This window comes from Alosa sapidissima, chromosome 9 (genome assembly GCF_018492685.1).
Source record: "Alosa sapidissima isolate fAloSap1 chromosome 9, fAloSap1.pri, whole genome shotgun sequence".
In the NCBI taxonomy this organism is placed as follows: domain Eukaryota; kingdom Metazoa; phylum Chordata; class Actinopteri; order Clupeiformes; family Clupeidae; genus Alosa; species Alosa sapidissima.
The window spans coordinates 289,877-314,836 of NC_055965.1; the positions used below are offsets into that span (position 1 = coordinate 289,877).

Genomic DNA, 24,960 nt, shown 5'->3' on the forward strand with positions numbered 1-24,960 from the left:
AATGACGTGCACAAAGGATGAATTAAGCTGCGGCGTGTAAGGCGATAAGAGGAGGGCCCGACGGTAATTGTAAAGCAATTTACAAAATATTCACTGAATGAAAATGCTGATGTGGTACACCAAAATGTAGATAAAAATGTGGAGAATGCAATGCAATCAAGCATTTTGGGCGAGGTGGAGTCTCAAGCCGGCAGTGGATCAAATACTCGCGGGAGGCTTATTTAGACATTTATTTAATCCAAGAAGAAGAACAGACATTTAATCCATAAATGCAAGATAAACACAATAGATCACAGTATTTAATATTAATAAATTAACATAACACGCCACCGGCAAGCAGTTCACCATCCATTAAATTCTTCGTCCTCCGTGTCGCTTCTGAACATCTCCGCCAACTCCTGAGGAAGACGAAGCGCCGTCTCCTCTTCTGCGGGGCTGTCGTCAGACTCAGCATCAGTTGGAGTTATTCCGGCCTTTCTAAATCCCGACAGGATGGTTTCGTGGTCACTGAAGCCCATGCTGTGTCGATCCATCCAATGACTTGCTGGAAAGTTGCATGTCGCATCCTCCCGGTTGCCGTGAAGCTGTGCTCTCCATCCACCATCCACTCCTCCCACAGGCGACGCAAGACTGCCTTAAAGCTCCGGTTCACGGAGATGTCGAGTGGCTGGAGTACTTTGATTAAGCCTCCAGGGATGATGGCAGGTATGGAGTTGCAAGCTTTTATTTTATCTTTAAACTGTGGCGTTATGTGCGCTCGCATACTATCCATCACAAGCAGGGCTTTGCGTGTTTTAAAGAAGCCATCAGGACGCTGAGTGTAGCACCAGTTAAGCCAGATGTTCATCATTTCTTGATCCATCCACCCTTTCTCATTCACAGTCACGACAACTGAGCGTGGAAATTCGTCTTTTTGCATGGTGTTCCGTTTGAAAATGACCATCGGTGGCAATTTCGATCCATCTCCACAACATGCCAACACCACTGTAAAGTGTGATTTCTCATGACCAGTTGTCACTATATTCACACTTTTTTGCCCTTTTCAAACGTGAGGGGGACCTCGTCCATGTTGACAATATGGTCCGGCGAAACGTTGTCTCTGGTTATCCTAGAGCGCCCTCTCGCGACTGTAGACGGTAATGTTTACTCCTCTTTCATTTCGGAATTATAAAAAAAAAATAATGTTATCGGTAAATTTCATATATAAGTCACGCCTGACTACTCATAGTCCGGAAAATACGGTAGATACAATGTAGACCATGGTGACATTGTTTCAGTGAGTAAAGATTCACGAAGACACATTTCGCGGAGAGTGTGCTATGGAGAGCAAAGAAAAACGTGAGCAATTTGAATATGCTTCATATGAAGTAGAAAGCTGAGAGTAAGACTTGGATGCTAAGCCTGTATTCTTTAGGCAATTGATCCCTTTAGTTTTACGCAATGTGTATTGACGTTACCTATAGCTTGTTGGTTGATGCACCGTTGGTTGATCGGTGTTTTAAAATAAATGTTCTATGAGTGAAATTGCTGTTGCTCTTAGTTCTTTGGGGTTTAACTTTTCTGTTTAAGGTGACAATTTGGCTTGTATTTATTTCTCCCTCTTTTTAACTGGAGCGAGCGTGGAGCGATTTCACTGGAGCGGGATGATTTTTAAGTGAAGCAGGGAGCGGAATTGAGCCAAGCGACCCGACGCGAGCGGAGGAGCGGCCGAGTAAACAGCCACCTACGTGAGGTGTGTTGAATTGCTTGGACAGCTGCTTGATGACTAGGGTCTAACTCGTGCCATACGTGGCAGCACTTTTCCCCTCTAATTCCATATAATATTTTCCTTGTGCACAAAGTGCAGAAACATGCTCCTGGTTGCCTTTGACACCAGCTTCAAAAGGGCTTTTCGTCTCTACCCACCTCCTCTATCCCAGACCAGCACCATTTATCCTTTATAGCCTACCTTTATCGACAAGTTTGGTGTCCTCCCCTGGCTTCATAAAGTTGCACTCTATGACATTGGCTATGTTTCGCGTTGCCAGTGTGAAACACATTTGTAGTGTATGGGAAACACAAAATAATTTCTCACGTGAAATTTCTCATTTCTCACGTGAACGCGAACGCGAACCTGATTTTGTTTTTTTCGCAGACACGGCGGTCGGCCGGAAATCCGGTGAGCGCAATCAGGCCTGTATTAGTCATTTTCAAATCGGGTCATCAACCGGTTCATAATACATTTAAACTGACCCAAAATGGAACTTACCTGATCAAAGTGTAACCCCACAATGACATATGGTCTCTCTGCCTGCTTGTATACAGTTTCCAAGAAGTCAACATGACCAATGTCTCACAATGTTACAGTCAAGAAAGCTACATAATTTCAAAGGTACACAGAATGAACTGACATGCATTACAAGAGCTCTCAGATCCACATCACTCACAATCACCTCAGCCTTTGTTGTCAGTTAAATTCGTGAAATGGAAACTTAAAGCAGACCCCCTCCTCCCATAAAAAGGATACGGAAGAGATCAAATGCTCCAGCCACATATATGATTGTGTCTCCCAGTTGTGGCTCTTTCCCAGAAGCAAACTGAATGATTTTCTGGGATGTCTGCAGAAACTGTGACACGCCTGTCCATGGACTGTGGCCTTTAGGACCCTGGGCAAATAGTAACAAAACCACCTCAGAACCATTTCAGAACACAATTAATAACAAATTACTTCCTCCAATAAGAGCAACTCACTTACTTTAATATACAAGTAAACATCAGCACCAGATGTACAGTACAATGCGGGTAACATAAAGTTACTTTCAACATCAAGTATATCCTATGTTCCACAGTCATGCTCTGTTTTTTTATATATGTTTATTTATATATTATGATTCTTACTCAAGAATAAATTCTAGCCTCTAATGTCTGTCACATCCAATTCCAATTAACATCCACTAGTCATGGCTGTAGCGTTGTGAAACAATAACATTATTTAACTCATGTGCGTAGCTTGATCATATAAATAATGAATAAACGTCACCTTTCCGAAGTTGTCAGTGTGCTGTTGATAATCTGAATTATCCTGTGCAGGAGACAGAGACAGAGAATGACGCAATAACAAATGCAGAAATGCATACATAAGGAAGTAGAGACCACTTGCTTACCATGTTACTGTGATGTGCTTTGGTCATCAAAAGCATACGTCCCACCAGGTCTGTTGTAGACACACCCTGGGTTCGTTTACATTCTCTGCAGAAGAGGGAGAATCATTACCTAGGATAACATGGCATATTTCCATGAAAAAGTTAGTCCGATGTCCTTACTTGTATCTACCCATCTTCTTTACTTCATCATATGTGTCCTTCCCGTCCACAGTCAGTGTGATATCATCTGAGGAGACATGGCATAGCATAAATCTTTATACAGTGGAGAATGATAATTGTAAAATAAATTAAACAGGAGAAGACATTTCATTCCCAAAAAAAACAACAAAAATGCACATTTGATGTATGCAGGGCTCTACACTAACATTTTTTTTCAGGAGCACTTGTGCTCCCAAGTTAAAAAATTTAGGAGCACAGACAAAAATTTGGGCGCACAGTCAGTTAAGTCACATTAAGGATGACTGACAACATTTAGGCTACAGGAAACAGGATTTTAAAGATCAGTGCCTACTTTATTTTCAGTCTGTTTCATTTTCCTACATTTTGTTAATGTAAAATAATATAATACATTGCCATATTTGCATTTAGCCTGTACATCAAGTATCCTGCCAAATGTAGGCTAATTTATTTATTTGTGAATCCATCTATAGCTAAACCAAATATGCCCATGGTGACCTATCTGACTGCATACTGCCTAATACTACTACTAAAACAGTCCATTTTCTCTTCCACAAAACCCAACATAGGCTAATCAAGGATATATGTTTTATACTTTTAGTTTTTATTTGAAATATCTGCATTGATAGGGGCAGTAGGCAAATGTTAGGCCTACTTTCGTTTTGCACTTCAGCTTGTATTCGGTGTAAACAAACAAGCATGCGTGGAAGCCTGGAGTTGTCAGTAGCGTTCTACCTTTGAATAAAATGGGAGTATTACGGGAGGTTACTTTTGTGCCGGTTCGCTCAGCTATATTTTGCTTATTGCAGCCAATACGTCAACTGGGCTGAAAGGCATGTTAGGTTACCTTTCCTTCTCTCACTGCATTCTCAGAATCTCATCCTGTTCCTCCGATATCCGATGAATTCGGTGGATAGAAGAACTAATTTCTTCAATCTTTGCATCTTGGCTGGCTAGTCTAACTTTCCGCTTTTTCTGCGCGCTCTTGGATTTGATAGAAGCGACTACTAGCGAAACTGCTAACGTTGATGGGAGGTGTAGTTTTTATGCTGCATTCGCGACGTGATTCTATGGTTTGCACCAGTAATGTTTCTCGATGTTGCGGTGTATTTTGCAGACAAACATTGACATGGTTAGAAGTCATTCGCACCAGTGCGCCTAAATATTTTTTTGCACTCGCACGGCATAATTTTTACTCGCATGTGCGAGTGAAATGGGCGCACTGTAGAGCCCTGGTATGTTAATGGTACAGTCCTCAATCCAGGTGAAAACCTGATGGTATCTGAACTCAACCAACACACAAATATTCTTCTTGGTGTGTGTGTGGGGGGGGGGGGGGGGGTAATAGGGTGTTTGGGAATGGTGTGTGTGTTTGGGAGGTATGGTGTAATTAGAGGAGAAGTGTAAATCCAGAGACTTTTCTAACCTCCATGTACACAGAAGTCACAGTTGTACTTGTCCAGGGTCTCCAAGGTGGTAACATAGGGTGCCCCCTCTACAATTTCATCTACCCATTTGATCGCACGCACCATCTTATACCGTTCAGCTTGTGTGAAAACTGGAGGCCCTTTATGCTTTGCAATCTCTTCTGTGGAAACGAAAGAGTGGAAGAAACAGAGTGGGAGACATAATTCACAACTACATTCCAGATAAAAAGTGTGAATTTCAGTACAAAGTATTTATTAAGAACAGTGAAATATAGAGAGGACCAAATGCAGGAGCATGTCCATATGTAAGCACTCAAAGATGCATAACTCACGATCAGTGTGCACCCCCACTATAAGGTAATCTCCCATGGCTTTAGCTTGTCTCAGTTGATTGGAATGGCCGTAGTGAACCATGTCGTAACTGTAAAACAATGGGGGGTATGTGACAATGATATAAGTTTGTAAAGTTCTAGAGATGACCTGCATCACATACTGTGTAAATACAAACATACAATATACTGTGCCTGTAAAAAGTATTCATCCCCCTTGGATAATTCCCCTTTTACAGTTTTATAAATGGAACCTCGATCAATTTAATTTGGCCTTTTTACAATCATTTACAATCACATCTTTAATGTCAAAGTCAAAGCAAATGTCTACAAAGTAATGTTAATTAATTAAAAATATGTAATGCAAAATAAATCATTGCATAAATACCCCCCCCCCCCCCCCCCTAAAGTGACTGAGCTAAATCAATAGTTGTCCCGCCAATTGATGCTGGGTAATTCGAAGAAATGGGTGCCTTTTCCACTATTCCACAACATTTTCAGAATGTTCATTAAAAGTAAACTTCTTTTCAATTTATCCATTGCACTAAATACATGATAACCCTCCAAAAAAATCATATTTGCCTACCTCAGGCATACATTTTTTTTTTCACACTGAAATATAATGTATTGAAATATAATAAATAGGGGTGTAACAGTTCATGTATTCGTATTGAACCGAAACGGTACGGGCGTCACGGTTCGGTGCATGAATTTACACGGAGAATACACGGTATAAAAATACATAAAACTCGTGTGCTGATTAATTAATGTCATGCGCAATTACTGTTAAGTAGCGAGAGTTACGGGACATTTTTAGCGACACCTAATCTGTAGCCTCGCCTTAGCTCTGATTGGCGCCTATGTTTTTTTTGTCAGGTCGTCGGTCGAGTCAGTCAGTCATTAGCAGCACTAAGGTGGCGACCCACAAGAGTTAGAGGATCCGCTGGTCTCTTTAAGATCGCAAGTTTGAGAACTTCAGTTACAGTAGTACAAGCGAGAGAGTGGTGGATAAGATGAAACTGTGTGTCGGCGTTGTTCAGCAGTTGTTATATGGTATGTGAGTGGAAATATATGCTACACATATTCGAAGCCATCACCCAGATGATGTAGGCCCACAGTTGTCAAACTGGGGTACGCGTACCCCCAGGGGTACGTGGACTGATTTCAGGGGGTACACGAAAAAAGATCTAAGTCATATGCCTTTTTTTAAACGTTTTCTCTATCCCATGTTGGTAACTTAACTTCCGCATTTGCACTGCACATTAAAAACTTATTTTCTCCGCATTAACAAAATATTCGAGAGTGGAGACAGAGAGGGTAAAACAGCGTTTCTCAAACTGTGGGTCGCGGAGACATGCCAGATGGGGCGAACTGACGTGAAAAACAGGATTTTTATTTATTTATTTTTTTTTTATCTGTAGCCTAGGCCCAGGTAGCACCCGATGCGCAATGGACGCACTGTGTTATTCATAGGGAAGCGCTCGTGTCAAGCAGCTTAGTTAGTCCCGACCTGAATGAGATTTTGAACGAGGTTGTGAGAGTGGTATATTTCATCAAGACCCGGCCTTTAAAAGCGTGTCTATTCTCCGCACTTTGAGAGGAGATGGGAGCTGACCAAAAGGCTGTACTGTTTCACAGCGAGGCAAAGTGGCTTTCCCGAGGTAAAGTGCTGTCGCGTGTTTGAGCTCCGAGTCGCCTCTTCATGGAGGAAGAGCGCATGTTTGAATCTGCAAGCGTTCACTAATGAACATTTCCATATGAGCTTTTTCTGGTTTGGCTGAAAATTGTGAAAAAATGGAAGATTAATCCCATGAATGCTCTGTATGTTCATATAAAACAGCATTTTCTGAACAATATCACCATTGTTTTTGATATATTTTTTTATAATTTAGCTATCTTTGACACATTGGACCAAAAAATGGCCATGTCATGTCAACCACCCATATATATATATATATATACCATCTATATATCTAATCTATCTATCGATCGATCTGTTGTGGCCAGCGTCCTCTTCTATGTTGTGGTATGCTGGGGAGGAAGCACTAAGAAGAAGGATGCTGGGCGACTAAACAGGCTGGTAAGGAAAGCTGACCAGTTGGAGACTACGCTCTGCCATGCACAACTGAAGTCATTTGTCCCCAGGGCCATACAACTCTTCAATGCTTCACTTAAAGGAAGAGGAGAGGTAGACTTCTCTGCATAGTCTATCTGCCTCCACACCTCCCTTTCACTTCTGTGACCTCTGACTGTACTGACTGTCCACTAGCCCACTGTGTTACACTGTCTACACTGTTTTCTGGCTATATTAGCCCATATACAACCCCTCTCCCTAGGGTATCAGCCATTGGTCTAACATCACATTTACCAATGGCTGATACCCTATTACTGCAAAGCTATCCATGCACTGCTGCTATCATTCTTATATTACTATTACATTTTTCTCCATTTTGTCCATAATTATACTATAACTGTTATATTACTATGCTTAATTTTTTATTATTATATTGTTCATATTTAATACTGGTCTCTTATATTGTCCACATTTATTGCTGGTCGCTAGACTTTAACCCTGCACTGTTGCACTTATTTGCACTACCACCATGACACACACCTTACTGAGTTACATGCTTACATTTACATTCATCATTCAGTAGCCTACAGTACATTCAGGATCCTTGTTTTAGTATCTTTAGTGCATTTTACTGTTCATTTTAGTCTTGTGGATTTCGTTTATTTTATCATCTTGTTTATGTTGTTGTGTGTGGTGTCTTGATTACCCCCTTGGGGATCAATAAAGTATCTATCTATCTATCGATCTATAAAACAAATTGCACTGGATTTGAATCGCTGATTGCAGCTTTAGAATGCTAGCTAAATTCTTGATTAAGGTGTAGCTACGATAGCAACTGTTAATGTTAACATACAACAACACATAAACACAACTTATTTTGGGACTTGAACAAGACAAGGTTAACAGTTATTAGTAAGAGAGCTGATATTAGCTGCCATAGGTAACTTACCAACCATCGCACCACAACTGGACAATACGTTTTCTTTTTTCAGTACCAGTGACTGCTGGATTTGCGACTGTCTCCTCGCTAACAGTAGCGCCGTGATGGCCGTTCTTGATCATTGTCAGATTCACGTTTAAGTTTATTTCTAAATACACAAATAAGTACTCAAGTAAGATGGGCCAGACCGACCGACACAATAGTTTTCGGTTTAAGTTTGGTCAGACTATACTCAAGTTCACAGAAAATGTATAAGCCGGACAGGGCAAGCTTCCTGAGCTTCCGGGGACGAAGAACTTCCGTCAAAGATAGTTTGACGGATTAGTTTTCAAAATAAAAGTAGAAACTTTTTCCAAATAAAACTTGAAAGATGTTGAACAGTTTTTTAGTGGGGTTGAACCATAGGGTTGAACCTGGTTTTCAACCCAGAAATCGTGGGGTTGAACCTGGTTTTGTCGGATAAAGTTTTTTTTTTTCTGCTTTATCTTGTAGACTTGGGGTAACTTTTTAGGAGGGTGCCTTAGGCAATTTCCTATTATAGCCTATGGCAATTTCATATAACAATCTTATTGCCCTATGGGCCCAAATCATGCAAATGTAGGAAATAGGCTACTCTTAGTTTCAAGCTGAATATTAATATCAAATGCATCAAGTTCCCTGTTTGACATTTATTTACACAGTACGTTATATACAGTAATATAATATATACAATATTTCTTAAAAAGCTTCAAATGTGGAAAAAAAGAACCCTTTTTCTCTCTCAAATGAACTTTCTTATTTCAGATAATGCCTGAGTTTTTTTTTTTTTCATATCAATTCATATAAAAAAATATTGGATTCGACATCCTAGTCTAAGATTTAAAATGTTTGTTCTAACAGTCCCCCATGTCTAAGACTATGATAGTAAACTCTCAGCCTGACACCTTATTTCGTTGCTGAGATATGCCTTTTCAATTATGTATTGACACTGCATAGAAAACCGCACTGAATGCCAATATGTGTAGCCTAACACTTTTTGAAATATTCCTCTCATCTCTCAGCAAAACCATTTTTTGCCAAAAATGTACACTCTGGAGAACACTGAAAAAACACACTGGCAGACAAATGTACTTATTTTTAATTTGCTTAACGCACTAGCAGACATATTTGCTTGTTTTCAGGATGAGATTAGAATAAGACAAACTCTTCTTAAATCAAATGATTCTATGAGAAACCTCTAGGTAAATCTCTTTATACTGAAAACATAATCAACAAGCACTTGGTTAGATTTTGTTAGATGAGCAGTTTTTGCTTATCCTATTCTATCCACCACTGTTGTATTATTGAAAGAAACCCAGATATGTTTTACAGCAACTGGAAAATGCATATTTTTGTTCTCAAGCCATTTTGAACTTACAATCTGAAAACCTTGAAGAAGTAGAGTCCATGAGGAAGGTATACTGAAGATGTTTACTTTGAGAAGGTCACCAGGTCCCATTGTCTGAAAAACACCCAAAACTAATACATTTCTATAGCTATTCTCCACATTGTGGATGGTGTTTTGGTGGTTGAAATGTTCACTCCATCTCAAAATGGATCACTTGGTCACCATGGATGCTGATCATGGATCACTCTTCTCCAAACATCCACAACTCAGTTAAACCTTAATAAGGGCACACCTGGACAAAGAATTTAGCTTTTGCTGATTTTTTGTTGACCCAGGGACATGGCCTGAGATTGCCATAAAAAAGAAGCATTAAATTCCAATGACACCATGTACATTTCAATTGTGGGGGTTAGAAAAGTATTCTTTTGGGATGTTTTTCAGCCAGGGGGACCTGGTGACCTTCACAAAGTAAACGGTACCACTAAAGCAGGAGGCTACACTGAGATTCTGGAGGAAAAGATCAGGCAGTGTGCAAAGAGACCTGCCCCAATAGGCATCATTGGACCATTAAACAATGATCCAAAACATACAGCCAAACAAGTCAAGAAATGGTTAACAGAGAACAATGTCATATTTTAGAGTGGCCCAGTCAGAGTCACAGTTTGAGTTTCACAAATCAAATGTGGCAACCCTATTTCCCATACTGCAGAGCTGATTATAGCAAAGACATCTGTGAATTACCTTTGTTGTGTGCTTGATAACAACTTGTCTGGAGATCATATGTTTTTTGTTCAAATTAACAACAGAATAAAATTTCATGACAGTATATCCAAGTTTGTTGAACAATGAGCCATGAAAACAATATCAGGTACTCTTATAGAGTGCCATTTTGACTGTTCTGGTAGTTCCTGGTTTAGCAGTGCCTCTAAAGATCTAAAGAACAAACTGTAAACATAACACAAGCTAGTCAGGCTTTTGTCAGGGCTCCCAACTGGTTCATTCCTTGACACCCTCACATTAGGAATATGGCTCAAGGTGAATGACAGAGTGAAGCAGATAAAACTACTGTATACTGGGTACATATGATTGTGTATTGTGATATTCCCAACTATGTTAGGGGCTACTTTGACCATCTTTGGGACACACATTTATATTCCACTAGACATAGCTCTACAGATGTTGTACCAAACATGTAAGTAGTCATTCTTATATTCTGTAGCTGTCCTTTGGAACAGTTTGCCTAGGGACTTGAAAATAACAGGACATTTTACTGATTGTCATTGTCATTTATGCTATTAATAGTAAATCATTACTAAAATATCTTTTGATAATGCTGATGTTGTGGTTGGTGATATTTATTGTGATAATGTATTGTGCTATGTGGTTATCACTGTCATGGTTCCTCTTTGACTTCTCCCTCCTTCAATCTCACTTCCAACCCCGTTGAGGATCACAATAGCAGTGTTTTCAGCTTTATTGTGTTATCCTTGTTATCCGTGTTAAATAATGTGCATGAGAAGCAGATATCTGTATGTCTGCTGTGCTTTGTCTGCAGTAGTTTGTTTGTTTGTTAGCATGTATGAATGGATGGGAGGAGTGGGGGGATGCATGGGGCCTTTTCTGTAACAGAATTAAGGAAACATCAGAGTGGGGGAAAAGATGAAGTGAGATGAGAGGAGCAAAGAGCTGCATGAGTCTGACAGTTTCTTACCTCCTCTTACCCTCTGCACAATGGAGGGGGATATAGTCTAGTGTTATTTGTGTGGACAGGCCCTCTCTGTCCTGCTGTGACAGTCTGTGGCTAAGTCTGAGCCAGAAAACACCCTTTATGACAGCTCTTGGAATGGCAAGAGCATTTCACCTCAGGGTGTATGTGTCTCCCACTGGTTGAGTTGAGACAAGTCTATAATGTCAGAGAATTACTTAGTAAAAAGATTAATGTTTTAGCAAACACTAGCCAATGTAAAATATATGCCATAGCATGAATATTTTTTTATGTAGATATGGTCTTTCAGATCAAAGGCTGGGAACTGTTGCTGAAGGTACAGTATATTAAAGTATTAAGTCAGTAACACAATGGTAATATCTGGTAACCAGAGGGAAACGTAATAATAAAAAGAAGCCACCAAATAACAATACAGTGCATGGCTTTGCCCCATTGGGACAAACAAAATGAAAACGAAGACAATGAAAAGAGGAACAAACATTTCACAACTTATTAGGGTGAACTGGAACCAAAGTGGAATGGCCAAAGTGCCCTTTTGAGTGGTCATTTAAATTATCAATGCTTCGTAAAATTACTCATAAACATTTAAAAATGAATGTGTGAATCAATTATTTGAGAATATAATAAGTAATATAGAAGTTAAGGTGGTAGCCTCGTCCACCTGCGCTGCTGCCGGTACGTGATGTCATAGGCTATCAACGTGACCTTTGAAGCATGCCAGGAACAAGCTGACAAAGGAGATCAGGGTAGCCAAAAGAAGCTACAGTGAGAAGTAAAAAAATAGCCTCTCGGACAATGATCCTGCAACAGTTTGGAAAGGCCTGCAACAGGTCACAAATTATAAGAGACCATCCCCCCATCCTGAAGAAAATCCCAGACTGGCTGATGACCTGAATTACTTTTACTGCAGGTTTGAAAAGCATCCATTATCACACCCCTCACACACAATAGGTTTCCCCTCAACTCCTAACCCCTCCCCCCACCTGCATTAACAATCTGCTAGAACAGTGGTCCCCAAACTTTTTCTTCCGAGGGCCAGCTCACTATGCCTAAGAGAGGGCCAGAGACTCGGAGTATATCAACCATAAATAGCTTAGTGCTGTGAACAACAGCAGTCTACCTTAGTTGAATATTCCATTACATTTAATCATCACTGCAATTTAATACCATTGCTAGCTGTGTTTATGTTGCCACCATGCCATATCAGTGTAAAATGTAGCTCAAATGAAATAATACTAATAAAAAGACTCTTTTCTTTGTTTCTTTGCATACATAGCTCAAGTTGTGAACAAGCAATATCCTACAAATAATTTAAAGTTATCAAACTATGAGAGTTTTATAAAGTGCTGGCAAACACATCTGAAATGACCACCATTCTAACTTTCACTCACCTGATGAGAACTTTGAAGTCTGTATGAAAATTTGAACGTGTGAATAAAAAAATAGAAATAATTATCCCAGAAAGTCCCAGAAATATGACTTGAATAGAAGTTAGTTAGTTATTAACAAATAATTGATAAACTTTAGAATACTTTGAGCACTGATGCAGTCAGCATAGGCCTCTTACATTGTTTGCAGGTAGGCCTACATTTCATTCCGTTTTCGATGGCAAACGCGAAACAGCGCCAAAACAACCACCAGTGGACAAAAAGAGTATTACATGTGTACTGTTAAGACTCGCCATTGAGAATGAATGGGGAAATTACGGAGGTTATAGTTTGACGATGTCGTACTCCTGTGCGGGCCAGATGCTATATACCACGGACATGTTTTGGGGGGCCACCCAAAATGAGTTGTTGGGCCGTAGTTTGGGGATGTGTGCCTCCTCTTTCAGAAGCAGAAGATCAAGAAGGGACCTGATGGTGTCCCCTCTCTTGTCTGCGTGTCCGAGCTGAACAGCTGGGCCAATCTTTGCGGATCTTTAACCAGTCCCTGGAGCTGTGTGAAGCGCTCTCCTGCTTCAAATGCTCCAACGTCATTCCAGTCCCCAAAAAATCCTCCATCACAGGATTAAATGACTACAGGCCCGTTGCCCTGACGTCTGTGGTCATGAAATCCTTTGAAAGGTTGGTGTTGAGCCATCTGAAGGACATAACAGGACCCCTGCTGGATCCCCTGCAGTTTGCCTACAGGGCAAACAGATCGGCGGATGATGCCGGGACTGCAAATTGCATGATGGTTTAGACGTCCCGAAAAAACGTCCGCAGGACGTCAAGGTACCCTACACAATGTCGAGGAGGGGACGTTCGGTGGGGACCTGTAGGGGATGTCGCCGGGACTTTATTTTGTTTGCTGGGATGTATGACTTGTAAAGTAAAGTAGGCTAACATTAATTTTGGCTACATGATATTGATGCAACCATGTATCATTAAAATTAGGAATTTGCAGGTCGGGTCAGTTTTGGGTTGATGTTAAACGTATATATTGTCAGGCTGGGCAGGGCGGATTGGATCTCCAAAATGGGTCGGGTGGGCGCGGGATATATAAAACCCTGACCCGCGCATCACTAATGGCCAACCATGAGGACTTTGTGAGTTGTGCACTCGGCACATCCTGTGCTCATTCCAGGCAAGTGTAACCTCATCCAACACATCCATTACTGCATGTGTATGCATTAAACTACATGAAACATTAAAACAGTGAATAGTCTATTACAGTTTTTTCTGATTGCTTAAGCACGGAGGCAGCCGTGGCCTACTGGTTAGCGCTTCAGACTTACAACCAGAGGGTTGCCGGTTCGAACCCCGACCAGTAGGCACGGCTGAAGTGACCTTGAGCAAGGCACCTAACCCCCCACTGCTCCCCGAGCGTCGCTATTGTTGCAGGCAGCTCACTGCGCCCGGATTAGTGTGTGCTTCACCTCACTGTGTGTACACTGTGTGCTGAGTGTGTTTCACTAATTCACGGATTGGGATAAATGCAGAGACCAAATTTCCCCCCTTACGGGATCAAAAGAGTATATATACTTATATTTTTTGTAACTATTGGCTGTTTTTGCAAAACTCTACAGACAAATAAGAAAACCTTTCACCAAAAAACATTGCAGTTCTCTTGCAAAAGCTACCTTGCTTAACTCTTCACACCTTCGTAAAAATTGTATTTTCGTATCAAACAGTTAACACAAGCCATCACATTAATAAGCACACAATGCGGCAACTACACACTGATGGTATGAACAAAAACACATCTGGCTTTTGCTTTCTCTGTGCACAAGGTAGGCTATGTCAGTTTGAGGTCATACTTTTGTCATAGTTCTGTAAACATATAGGGATCCAAACATCAAGTATTGGTGTTTATTTACACACATCAAAACAAACACTAGTCGAACACAAGTCGAAACACAAAATAGTAATTTCACTGAGACAAAAAAACATAGTGTCGTCTCCCTGGGTTCTGGCAACACAATTTTGTTTACATCACATGCAACGTCCTCTAGTCCAAGCTACCGGGAAAATTTCTTCTGGAATGCCGTATTCAGGGGCCTCATTTATAAAGCGTTCTTATGCACAGATTTGATCTTAGAAGGTGCGTACGCTCAAATCCATGCCAAGCACTTTTCCACGTCAAAGACGTTTTTTATAAATCTGAGCGTTGGCATGGATTTGAGCGTATGCACGGTCTAAGATCAAATCTGTGCGTAAGAACACTTTATAAATGAGGCCCCAGGCCTGACATGATGCCTGGTCAATATCCCCACATGCCTCACAAGGGAGAGTATGTGAGCACTGAAGTATGTCAGGCTATAAATAATCTGACACCGACGAAAAATTTAAGAAAGAAAATATTCCAAATGTTCCAAACATGAAATTGTTTTTTTCAAAATATAAATGTAAAAGAATAAAAAAGTTAATAAATAACTAAAAAATATTTTAAAACTCCAATATGAACTTTGTACAAAATATAAGGTATAGAAATTAAATAGTTTTATTTGGGTCCTATAGTACCCAAAGTAATTCGTTGTAATCAATTTTTCTTGATGAACTCTATTTTATCTCCCCTTTCAATATTGTGAATAGTAAATGTGGGCACTACAACACTAGGCACTAGTCTAGCCTACTATACTGTAAGTTTGGTATTGATGGACAGTTTAGCACGGAGCCTTACTTATTCTAATGACTTCTTTGGCTAAAGTCTATCTTACTTTTATTCTTAAATAGGCTACTTGGTTGACCCAGCTCCTGACAATGTTACAATGTTTATTGTTTGCCTAAAAGAAATATTAGCATGCAGAGTGAGAAGCGAACTACAGGAGTTGGAGCTGGGAGAAAAATAGCTGGGCCTATAAAGAGGAATGGAAAGAAAATGTTGCGTTCATCTTACCTGGTTTCACAAATGTAAAGCCTGTGTATCTGATATGCAACAACGCTGTCGCTGTTTGAAAAGAATATCATACCGCATTACAAAACGCAGCAACACCTTCAAGGTGGTCTATCTGCTCCAAACAGAGGCACAAAAGCCCAACATTGAAGCGCTGGCCGAGGGCTATGCACAGAGTAGGCTATAGGATCCAGTGCGTTCTGGTGTTCTTTCTCATAATATTTGTTTAAGCACCTATTCGCAGTCTGATTGGTGAATAGACTATTTGTAAATCGATATTGTAAATAAAATAAAATATTTGTAAAAATTGGACTGCCACAATAATTTGGCTAGGCCGACCCATAGGCCTAATTTGCCTGTTGCCGACCCATGTTGTAGATTATATCTTAAACTTGAGGTGTTTCAGTTATATTTCAATTCCATGTTGACTGAGCCGACAGGGAGTTTTTTTTTTTTTTTTTACAAAGTAAAACGCCCATTCAGCCGACCAGGAGTTCAGAACTGCGTTAATGTTTATTATCTTCTAGCAAGTGTCTGTGTCAGTTTGAGGACAAGAAACGATACATCAAAGGGTCAAAATATTAGCAGCCAAAAGAGAATTGTTGATAACAGAACAAGTGACGATGAAATTAAAAATCTTTGGTGGCACATGATTAATGCGATTTAAAAAATGAACACATTATGCTTGGTCCTTATTGCATCGCGATTAATAATGCACAATGTTAACCATCTCCTTGCTTAACTAGTTATAGGCCTAACTATCGCTAGCTAGCTCAAGTATATTGTCATTTAGATGTAGCAAACCATCGCATTACTATAACTTCATTGAATCAATGCCAAACTCCAATGTTGCTCTATCATCACTTTACACCCTCGACTGACGTTAACCACAGTAGGCTATAGCCTTAATATGTGCAGAATATTGGAACTCTTTTGAACACAGATCCACTGTTTATATTACATTACATTACATTACATTACATTTGGCTGACGCTTTTTAACCAAAGCGACTAACAACATGGTAAACAGTAAGTTTTAGAACAATTCTCACAATTTTAGGACAGTTTAAAAACATTAGAGTACAGTAAGAATAAGTGCGTCGGTGAGTGCTGTTTTTAACAGTTACTTGTCAGTTTAAACGGCTGGTGAGTGCTAGGATCAGTAAGACTTGTTGTAAGTGTTGCTATGAGAGCAGATGTTCTCTAAAGAGCTGGGTCTTCAGGAGTTTTTTGAAAGTGGAAAAGGATGTCCCTGCCCTTGTAGGAACTGGCAGTGTGTTCCACCAACGAGGAACAACAGATGAGAAAAGTTTGGATTGGCTTGAGCGTACCGGTGGTAGAGCTAGACGTCGTTCGTCAGAGGAGCGCAGCGGTCTGGAGGTAGTGTAAGTCTGTATGAGGGCATTCAAGTAGGTGGGAGCAGAACCGGAGACTACTTTGTAGGCAAGCGTTAGAGACTTGAATTTGATGCGGGCCGCCATAGGTAGCCAGTGTAGCTGGATGAGCAGCGGGGTAACATGTGCCCTTTTGGGTTGGTTGTAGACCAGGCGCGCCGCCGCGTTCTGGATCATCTGAAGTGGTTTCACTGCGCAGGCTGGGAGACCTGTCAGGAGGGCATTGCAGTAGTCGAGTCGTGAGATGACTATTGCTTGAACCAGAAGTTGGGTAGCATCTTGAGTCAAGTAAGTCCTGATTTTCCGTATGTTGTATAGTGCAAAACGGCATGACCGGGCGACTGAGGCAACATGATCTGAGAAGTTTAGTTGGTTGTCGAGAACAACTCCTAGATTTCTTGCAGTCCTGGTCGGTGAAACAGACAGGGAGTCAAATTTGATGTTGATGTCGTGGTGTATGGTAGGTTTAGCTGGGATGACCAGCAGTTCAGTCTTTGAGAGGTTCAGCTGGAGGTGGTGTGCCTTCATCCATGTAGCTATGTCTGAAAGGCAATCCGAGATCCGTGCTGAAACCAGGGGGTCGTCAGGTGGAAAGGACAGATAGAGCTGTGTGTCGTCTGCATAGCAGTGGTATGAGAAGCCGTGCGAACGGATAATCTGTCCTAAGGAGGTGGTGTAGATAGCAAAGAGGAGGGGGCCCAGCACTGAGCCCTGGGGGACCCCTGTGGTGAGATGGTGAGGTGCAGATAGCTGACCAAACCATGATACGTTAAACGAGCGTCCTGTGAGGTAGGATTCAAACCAGGAGAGAGCAGAACCGGAGATTCCCATGTCAGCGAGTATAGAGAGAAGGATACGGTGATTAACCGTGTCAAAGGCAGCCGATAAGTCAAGCAGAATGAGTACTGATGACCGAGCGGTCGCCCTGGCTTCTTTTAAGGCTTCTGTTACAGACAGCAGAGCCGTTTCGGTAGAGTGGCCGCTTTTGAACCCAGACTGATTTGGATCCAGAAGGTTGTTCTGTGAAAGGAAGTCAGAGACCTGTTTGGAGACTGCTCGTTCAATGCCTTTGGATAGGAAAGGCAGTAGTGAGACAGGGCGATAGTTCTCGACTTGAGCAGGGTTGAGAGAAGCTTTCTTAAGTAACGGTGTTACCCGGGCCATTTTGAACGCTGTTGGAAATGTGCCGGAGGTTAGCGAGGCATTGATCACATGTGTGATAGCTGGAGCGATGGTCGGGCTGATGGACTGAAGTAGGCTCGTAGGTATAGGGTCCAGCGAGCATGTGGTAGGACGGCTGCATGTCAGGAGTCTGGACACTTCACTCTCGGAGAGAGGCGTGAATGCTGAAAAGGAAGTTCCAGCAGTCCCTAGAGGTTGTAGGAGTGCGGTATCTGAGTCAGATGCGTTGAGTGGGCATGTAGAGGGTATCATTTAGCCATGGATGAGAATGTTTGGATCGAGCTGGCCTTGTGGTAAGAGGGCACAGCTCGTCTAGACACGAGGTCAGTGTGGAGCAGAGCGAGTCAGTGGCTTCATTAACCTCCAGAGAGGAGAAGGTGTTGAGTGGAGGTAGACCGGAGGCAACCACAGAGGAGAAGTGCGTTGGAGACAGGTTCCGGATGTTGCGGCGGAACGTGACCATCGGCTGAGGAGCCGGAGGCTGTTCTGACAGGCTGACGTTGAACTGGATGAAGAAGTGGTCAGAAAGATGGAGAGGCGTCACCATGAGGGTGTCTGTGCTGCAGTTCCGAGTGAAGATCAAGTCAAGCTCTTTGCCAGCTTTGTGAGTCGGTGGGCTTTGAACCAGTTCGAGGTCAAAGGAGTGGACCAGGGCCAAAAAGTCCGCTGAGCCTGGGGCATCTAAGTGGATGTTCATATCACCGAGGACAAGAAGCGGACAGTCATGCTCAGGGATGGAGGATAGCAGAGTGTCAAGTTCAAGTTATATGCCAAACATGTACAGGTGTACTGGTTATACAACAGCACAGGAGCACGTAAAATAACGTAATCCATCATACTGGATGAAATTCTCGCTTGTGCACCGGAAAACGTGCTGAGACCAGGTCTCGGGACCCCCTAGAAGCTCGGGCTCCAAGCAGTTGCCTGCCTTGCCTATTGACAAGGTGCGCCTCTGAGTACCGTGAAGAGTGGGTGTTCTGTAAACCAGTTGCTGACCAAAGCAGCCCTATGGAAACTAACATTGTCCTATATGATGACTGGTCTGCTCTGGTCTCTGAACATTAGTGAGCATGTCATGTTGAAGGTTATGTCAGGTGTCCAGGAATGTAATAATGTGTGCAGTGTTATATGGGCCTAGGGTTGCATTATGGTGAACAACACCATTTTGACTTATAGCTGCATACATAGTTATGTTACCACCACATTGTCCTGGGACTTTGATTATGGCACGGTGTCCAGTAATGTGTCTGCCACGTCTCCTTGTTTTAGTGAAATTACTGTAAAACCTGCCTCATCCACAAAAAGCAGCTCATGACCCATGACATCTGCCCCCATGCACAGCACTACAGTATGCACTTCCAGATTCAGTACCAATGATACTATAGCTTACCTGCACATAGTCATATCGCGTTCACTGTTTCTTTCAAAAGGGACTCTGTGGATTTGTCTCATTCGATTCTGTTGCAGGCAAGTACACAACATAATACAGAAATGCTCACATTGCACTGTACAAACTGTAGGTACAATTCACTGCACAGCATTCTTTTTGCGGAACTGTAAACACAACTCACTGTATGGCTATTATTTACACTATTTTGCCTGGCTATTACTGTCTGGCACACAGTCACATGTGAAAACTCTTTTAGATAATTAGTTCACTTTGCAATCAGTCTACAAAATTGCAACCTGAGTGCAAAGCAGTGTTTGTTTTGTAAACTCAGTGAGTGGTTTTGCAATAAGTATTAATAGTTTTAGAAATTGTGCTATAATAATCACGGTTAGGGTTTAAGCATTCAGAAAAAACTGTAATAGTGATGCTTACCTGAATTGTGGGAAGAAAACAGAACTGGAACTTTGTCCAGGAAGGTGTCAGAGAAGAATCCATCACATCTCAATTTGTCAAGTCCATCCAAAACTGAGCGCACTGACTGCGTAATGTAAGCTACCATCTTTCAATGCGCTGGTTGCCAATGCTTGGTCCAAATGTAGCAAAAGGGGGCAGCCGTGGCCTACTGGTTAGTGCTTTGGACTTGCAACCGGAGGGTTGCCGGTTTGAACCCCGACCAGTAGGAACGGCTGAAGTGCCCTTGAGCAAGGCACCTAACTCCTCATTGCTCCCTGAGCGCCACTGTTGTTGCAGGCAGCTCACTGCGGTGGGATTAGTGTGTGCTTCACCTCACTGTGTGTTCGCTGTGTGCTGAGTGCAGTAATTCACGGATTGGGATAAATGCAGAGACCAAATTTCCCTCACTGGATCAAAAGAGTATATATACTTATATGTAACATGTTTGGTTTCAAGTTGACCCTCTGAAAAGTGCACAAATCTTTGCATGTCAGCCAGGCGGACATTTTCTGTCCCTAAATCTACCCGTAATCTTTCAGGGCAACCTTCTGCTTAAAGCATCCATGAAATAACCAGCAATGACGTTCGGATCATTATTAGTTTTGTATGCCTCCAGCCAGATGAGTCTCCTAGAAAAAACATCTATGCATCCACTTATTCCGATCCCATATGGTTTAAGTTTATCATAGCCATCAATGTGCCAGACATATATCAAAGACGGGACCCCGGCTTTGATATATTCTCCAACGTAGTCTATTTCTTGACCTCAGGTCAACTCCCTCACTGTCCAACAGCTGCATGACAACACATACTGTTTCCCTGTCGGTAATAATGCCATTTAGCCAACATTTTTGGTACATCAAAATTTCAATGAAAGCTGCCATCTATGCTAATTTTGACTTTTTTATCTCATGACTTAGTATCTCATAATTATGACTTAGCATCTCATAATTTTGACTTTTTATTTTATAATTATGACTCTCTTTGTCAGAGAACTCTCTAATTCTCTGACAAAGCGCTGGCATTATTTTCCAACATAATTTCCTTGTACTATTGACATCATTCATAGAGTAGGCTACTTGCAAACTGGTAATTGTGTTATTTGCCATCCATCACAAATCAGATCACATCAACAAAGTAAAACAAGAAAGCAACTGAATTGACTGTGCTTATATATATATATACACACTAAACACATCACAGACGGAGTAATACCTGCTGAGGAATATTACTTTCATGTTAAAAGCTCTAAGGGAGGCATTTGTGTATTTGTGTGCTTTGCAGGAAAGGGAAAAGGAAAGGAGATCTTTCATCTGCCATTTAATCTCACTGTTGACTGGGGGTGCGAATGTTTGTCTGACATAAACAGTGGCGATTCTAGACATTTTCAACAAGGGTGGCCCTAGTGGGGCACTGATTAATTCAAGGGTGGCAAGAGGCAAAACATCCAGATAAACAGAAACAGGCTCAAGATATTAAATTAGCACAAATACATTAGGAAAACCATGCACCAAACACCATACTCATCAATTGAAGGGCAAAGACCATACTCTCACATAAAATGTTTTTGTATTTGAATAAAATGCAGATACACATAAACAAATATATCTATCAATTTGTCTATCAATGGGTTATGCTGTGCTAAAACAAATTCCATCATGGGGACATTAAAATATATTCTATTCTATTATATGGCTATCTATGGCCATCTATTTTTGTAGCTGTTAAAATAATTTGACCTGCTTTTTTGTCTGAGCTGGCAAAGAGAAACATGAATGAAATAAACACCAATTAAAGACTAACCTTAATCTAATCATAATGTTACATTTATAATGCTACAGACCCCAAGGCTCAATCCCATTTGTCATTCTTCTCCTTCCCCTAGCCTACCCCTTGTCCCTCGAAACAGAGTGGCAATAGGGATGAGAATATTCCACTTGGATATAGGACACCACTAGCCTATATACAGTAGGGGACAGCTGGGACGATCAAAACACAATGTTAATTAAACGTTATTTAGAAAGAGACCACACCGAAAGTTAATATTTTGTCACTAGCAATAACTTACATCCGTCTTTTGTCAAATACAGTTGCACTTTCAGCTCTGAACAAAACCGTTCAGGATAGCAAAAGTGGAAAGTGTGCAATGTTTCATTTATCCCTCCTGGTCGGGAAGAATAAAACAGGCATGGGGGACGAAAGAAATATACAGTTTAGCCTAAGCTACATAAACTTCCCAAAATGTAAATATTTCACAACAAATCCTTGACTGGTTGAATGGTCACCAGAATTCTTATAGCTACCTGTAGCCTAGCCTATGCGACGAGTGTTTATAATGGGTGAACTTGATGAACAGTACAGTAGACCTGCATCACTGTACGAAACATGACAAAAACATGAAACATGACATATTACATAGAACTGTAAATCCTCTGATTTTAATATTTACAAATATCTAGGCTATATTTAACATTTGATGTTTTATTTGGCCTGCTATGAAATGTAAAGCCCAAAGTTGGAGACATGTAGAAATTTGCTGCAAATTCAAAACCGGATTACTCTGGAATGGCTATCTGTACAGAGGGATGCTTTACACCTTTGTGTTCGGTAAGGTCCGCTGTTTATTCTGATATATGGTTTGTATGTATTGTTTGTATATGGGAAGAGTTCGCAAAGCATTCCACCGAGATGAATGGGTAGGGAGATGGGCGCAGAACTGTATAATAATATGATTAAATTAAAGTTACTTTTCTCGTGAACCGTTTACCACAGCAACTATTGGCTAACATCGTTTGAAAAGCTGAGAAAAGGCTCTTTCATGTGATGTGATACATGTAATGTCTGTGTGATGATGAGTAGGCTACTTCGCGAGTACGGTAGTTCAACAGAGAAGAATGGGTGAATTTGGACGCTCTTTCTTTCTTGCGTGCGCTGTCACTTTCTCCACTGCGTAAAAGACTAAATTAATTTTGAAATCGCTATTAGTCAGATGCAAAGAATATTAAAAAAGAAGGGGGCACCAAGGTCATAGTAGCCTGTGAACCTCCGATTTTCAAACCTTGACTAGGACAATATTATCATTAAACGCTTTTAGGCCCACAGTTAACACTTAATGACCTAGCAAATGTTGACTGGGTAGGCTAGGTAATATAAGCAGGTAGGAAAGTTAGTCTAGGATGACATGATTCAACAGACGCAACTTGTGTGTGTGATTAGATAAACAGGCACTGGCAGATGCGATAGGTTAATAGATATCTTTGCATGTTAGCACAAGCAGTAGCCTGTAGGCCTAAACTCACATGCTAAAAACAATAAGTCATGTATAATAGCAAGCGTGTTTGCCACTTTCCAACGTCTGTCTAACACTTCAAACTAACGCTGTAAGTGCATCAAGAAAGGTCCTGCCTTAGACCGTCACAATGGCCAACCATAGACTAGGATTTTGGGGTGGCACCTGGGGTGGCCAATCGAATTTCAAGGGTGGCCTGTGCCACCACGAGCCACCCCTCTGGCTCCGCCCCTGGACATAAACCATCATGGTCACCTAATGATGCTGTACTTTTGTGTGTTTATGTTTTTATACTGAGTGTCTGTGATTGTGAATGGGTCTTAAGTGGTTTCATGCTGTGCAGTGCCCTTGGTTACTCCAACAAAGATCACACTGACTTGTTGTGCTGCCACAGCCTTTTCAGAATTAAGACAGGAAGTTAAACAGGATCAAGTGCATGCAAACCTGGTCAAGCTCCATTGCTTAGGAGTTCATTATCGTTTATAATACATTGAAAAACTCATTCCAAGGGATTAATCACAGTTTCCTCCCTGGAGAAGAGGGCATTAAACTATTTCTGAAATAAATAATTCCCTTAAATCTTAGCTTCCACCATCATGCATTGATTAATGTTTGCATACATATTCACTCAAAAGCCACTGAATATTCTCCATACAAAATGTCATTCTCAATAAGTCCACTGGGGTCCTGCCCTATCTCTCTCATTTCTGTAATGAAAGCAGTATTCACAGAGAGACATTTCTAATACTAGATATGAACTGGCACCAGCACAACCTCTTTAAGCTACCTACAGATATCTTTTGAAAAGCAGAATGTGATCAGAAGCTGAGAATAAACAGATACAAAATAATTGAACAGATGTCTGTATTTGGTTTAATTAAGTAACATTTCTATGTTCTCAGCCATGGCTCTTTTGGGGAAATGTGTCTTGCAGACCCAGTGCCGCCTTTACCACCATGCGCATCACGCACTGTGCGTAGGGTACCAAGGGACAGAGTAGGCACAAACATTTAGACAATAAATAGCTTTACTGCAAACTTTTTGGTTTCTCTCTCAATCTCCATTAAGATCTAACTTGAACGTTATGCTACTCCATTTTATTGGGCACACGAGAGGGAGAGAGAGTGACAGGTTCAAGCTAACTTGTCATTGCTGATAATTGATTTATCTTCTTTTTAATATAAGAAACTTTTAAAAGGAAATCATGAAAGCAACAAAGACGAGGCTGGATGATATCCGGTTCCTTCTAGCCATTATAAACCGCCTTTGACATAGGCTGCAACCACTGTGATTTGGAAAATGGACAAGATTATGAAGAGTGGTCTTTGTTATGGTTATAGTTATGGATTTGGCAGACGCCTTTGTCCAAAGCGACACACAAATACAAAACAACATAATATTTAAAATTGAACAGGGAACAGATTAGAACGTTGGTCAAATATAATGAGAATAGTAATAATAAACAACAATATCAATTCAATCAATAGCCTAATAAAAATAAGCAATGGAAATGAGGGGAAAAGCAATAATAAAACAATGTCCATTTAATCAATAATATAAAAACAATGACATGGTAAGACTACATTAAGGAGAATATCAATAATAAACAATAATGTCAAATTAATCAACAGCCTAATGAAAATAAAACAATATTATACAAACAATAACACATAAGCGCTTAAACAACTAAGTACATGTTGAACAGGAATGTCTTTAGACCCCCCTTAAACGACCCAAAACTACCACACTTTGTC

At 41.0% G+C, this 24,960-nt stretch overlaps 1 protein-coding gene across 1 annotated transcript in view; it reads right to left on the minus strand.

Annotated features, from left to right (window-relative positions):
- The window catches only part of LOC121718450 (ethanolamine-phosphate cytidylyltransferase-like), a 106,457-nt gene extending 98,073 nt beyond the window's left edge, over window positions 1-8,384 (minus strand). Inside the window, exons 1-8 of the mRNA XM_042103464.1 lie at window positions 8,100-8,384; window positions 5,080-5,168; window positions 4,747-4,908; window positions 3,303-3,369; window positions 3,144-3,228; window positions 3,020-3,061; window positions 2,507-2,645; window positions 2,249-2,331 (exon numbers count right to left, since the gene is read on the minus strand). Coding sequence (XP_041959398.1) covers window positions 2,249-2,331; window positions 2,507-2,645; window positions 3,020-3,061; window positions 3,144-3,228; window positions 3,303-3,369; window positions 4,747-4,908; window positions 5,080-5,168; window positions 8,100-8,212 — 780 coding nt within the window. The 5' untranslated portion in view covers window positions 8,213-8,384. The remainder of the gene's footprint in view (window positions 1-2,248; window positions 2,332-2,506; window positions 2,646-3,019; window positions 3,062-3,143; window positions 3,229-3,302; window positions 3,370-4,746; window positions 4,909-5,079; window positions 5,169-8,099) is intronic.
- Between the last annotated feature and the right edge of the window lie 16,576 nt (window positions 8,385-24,960).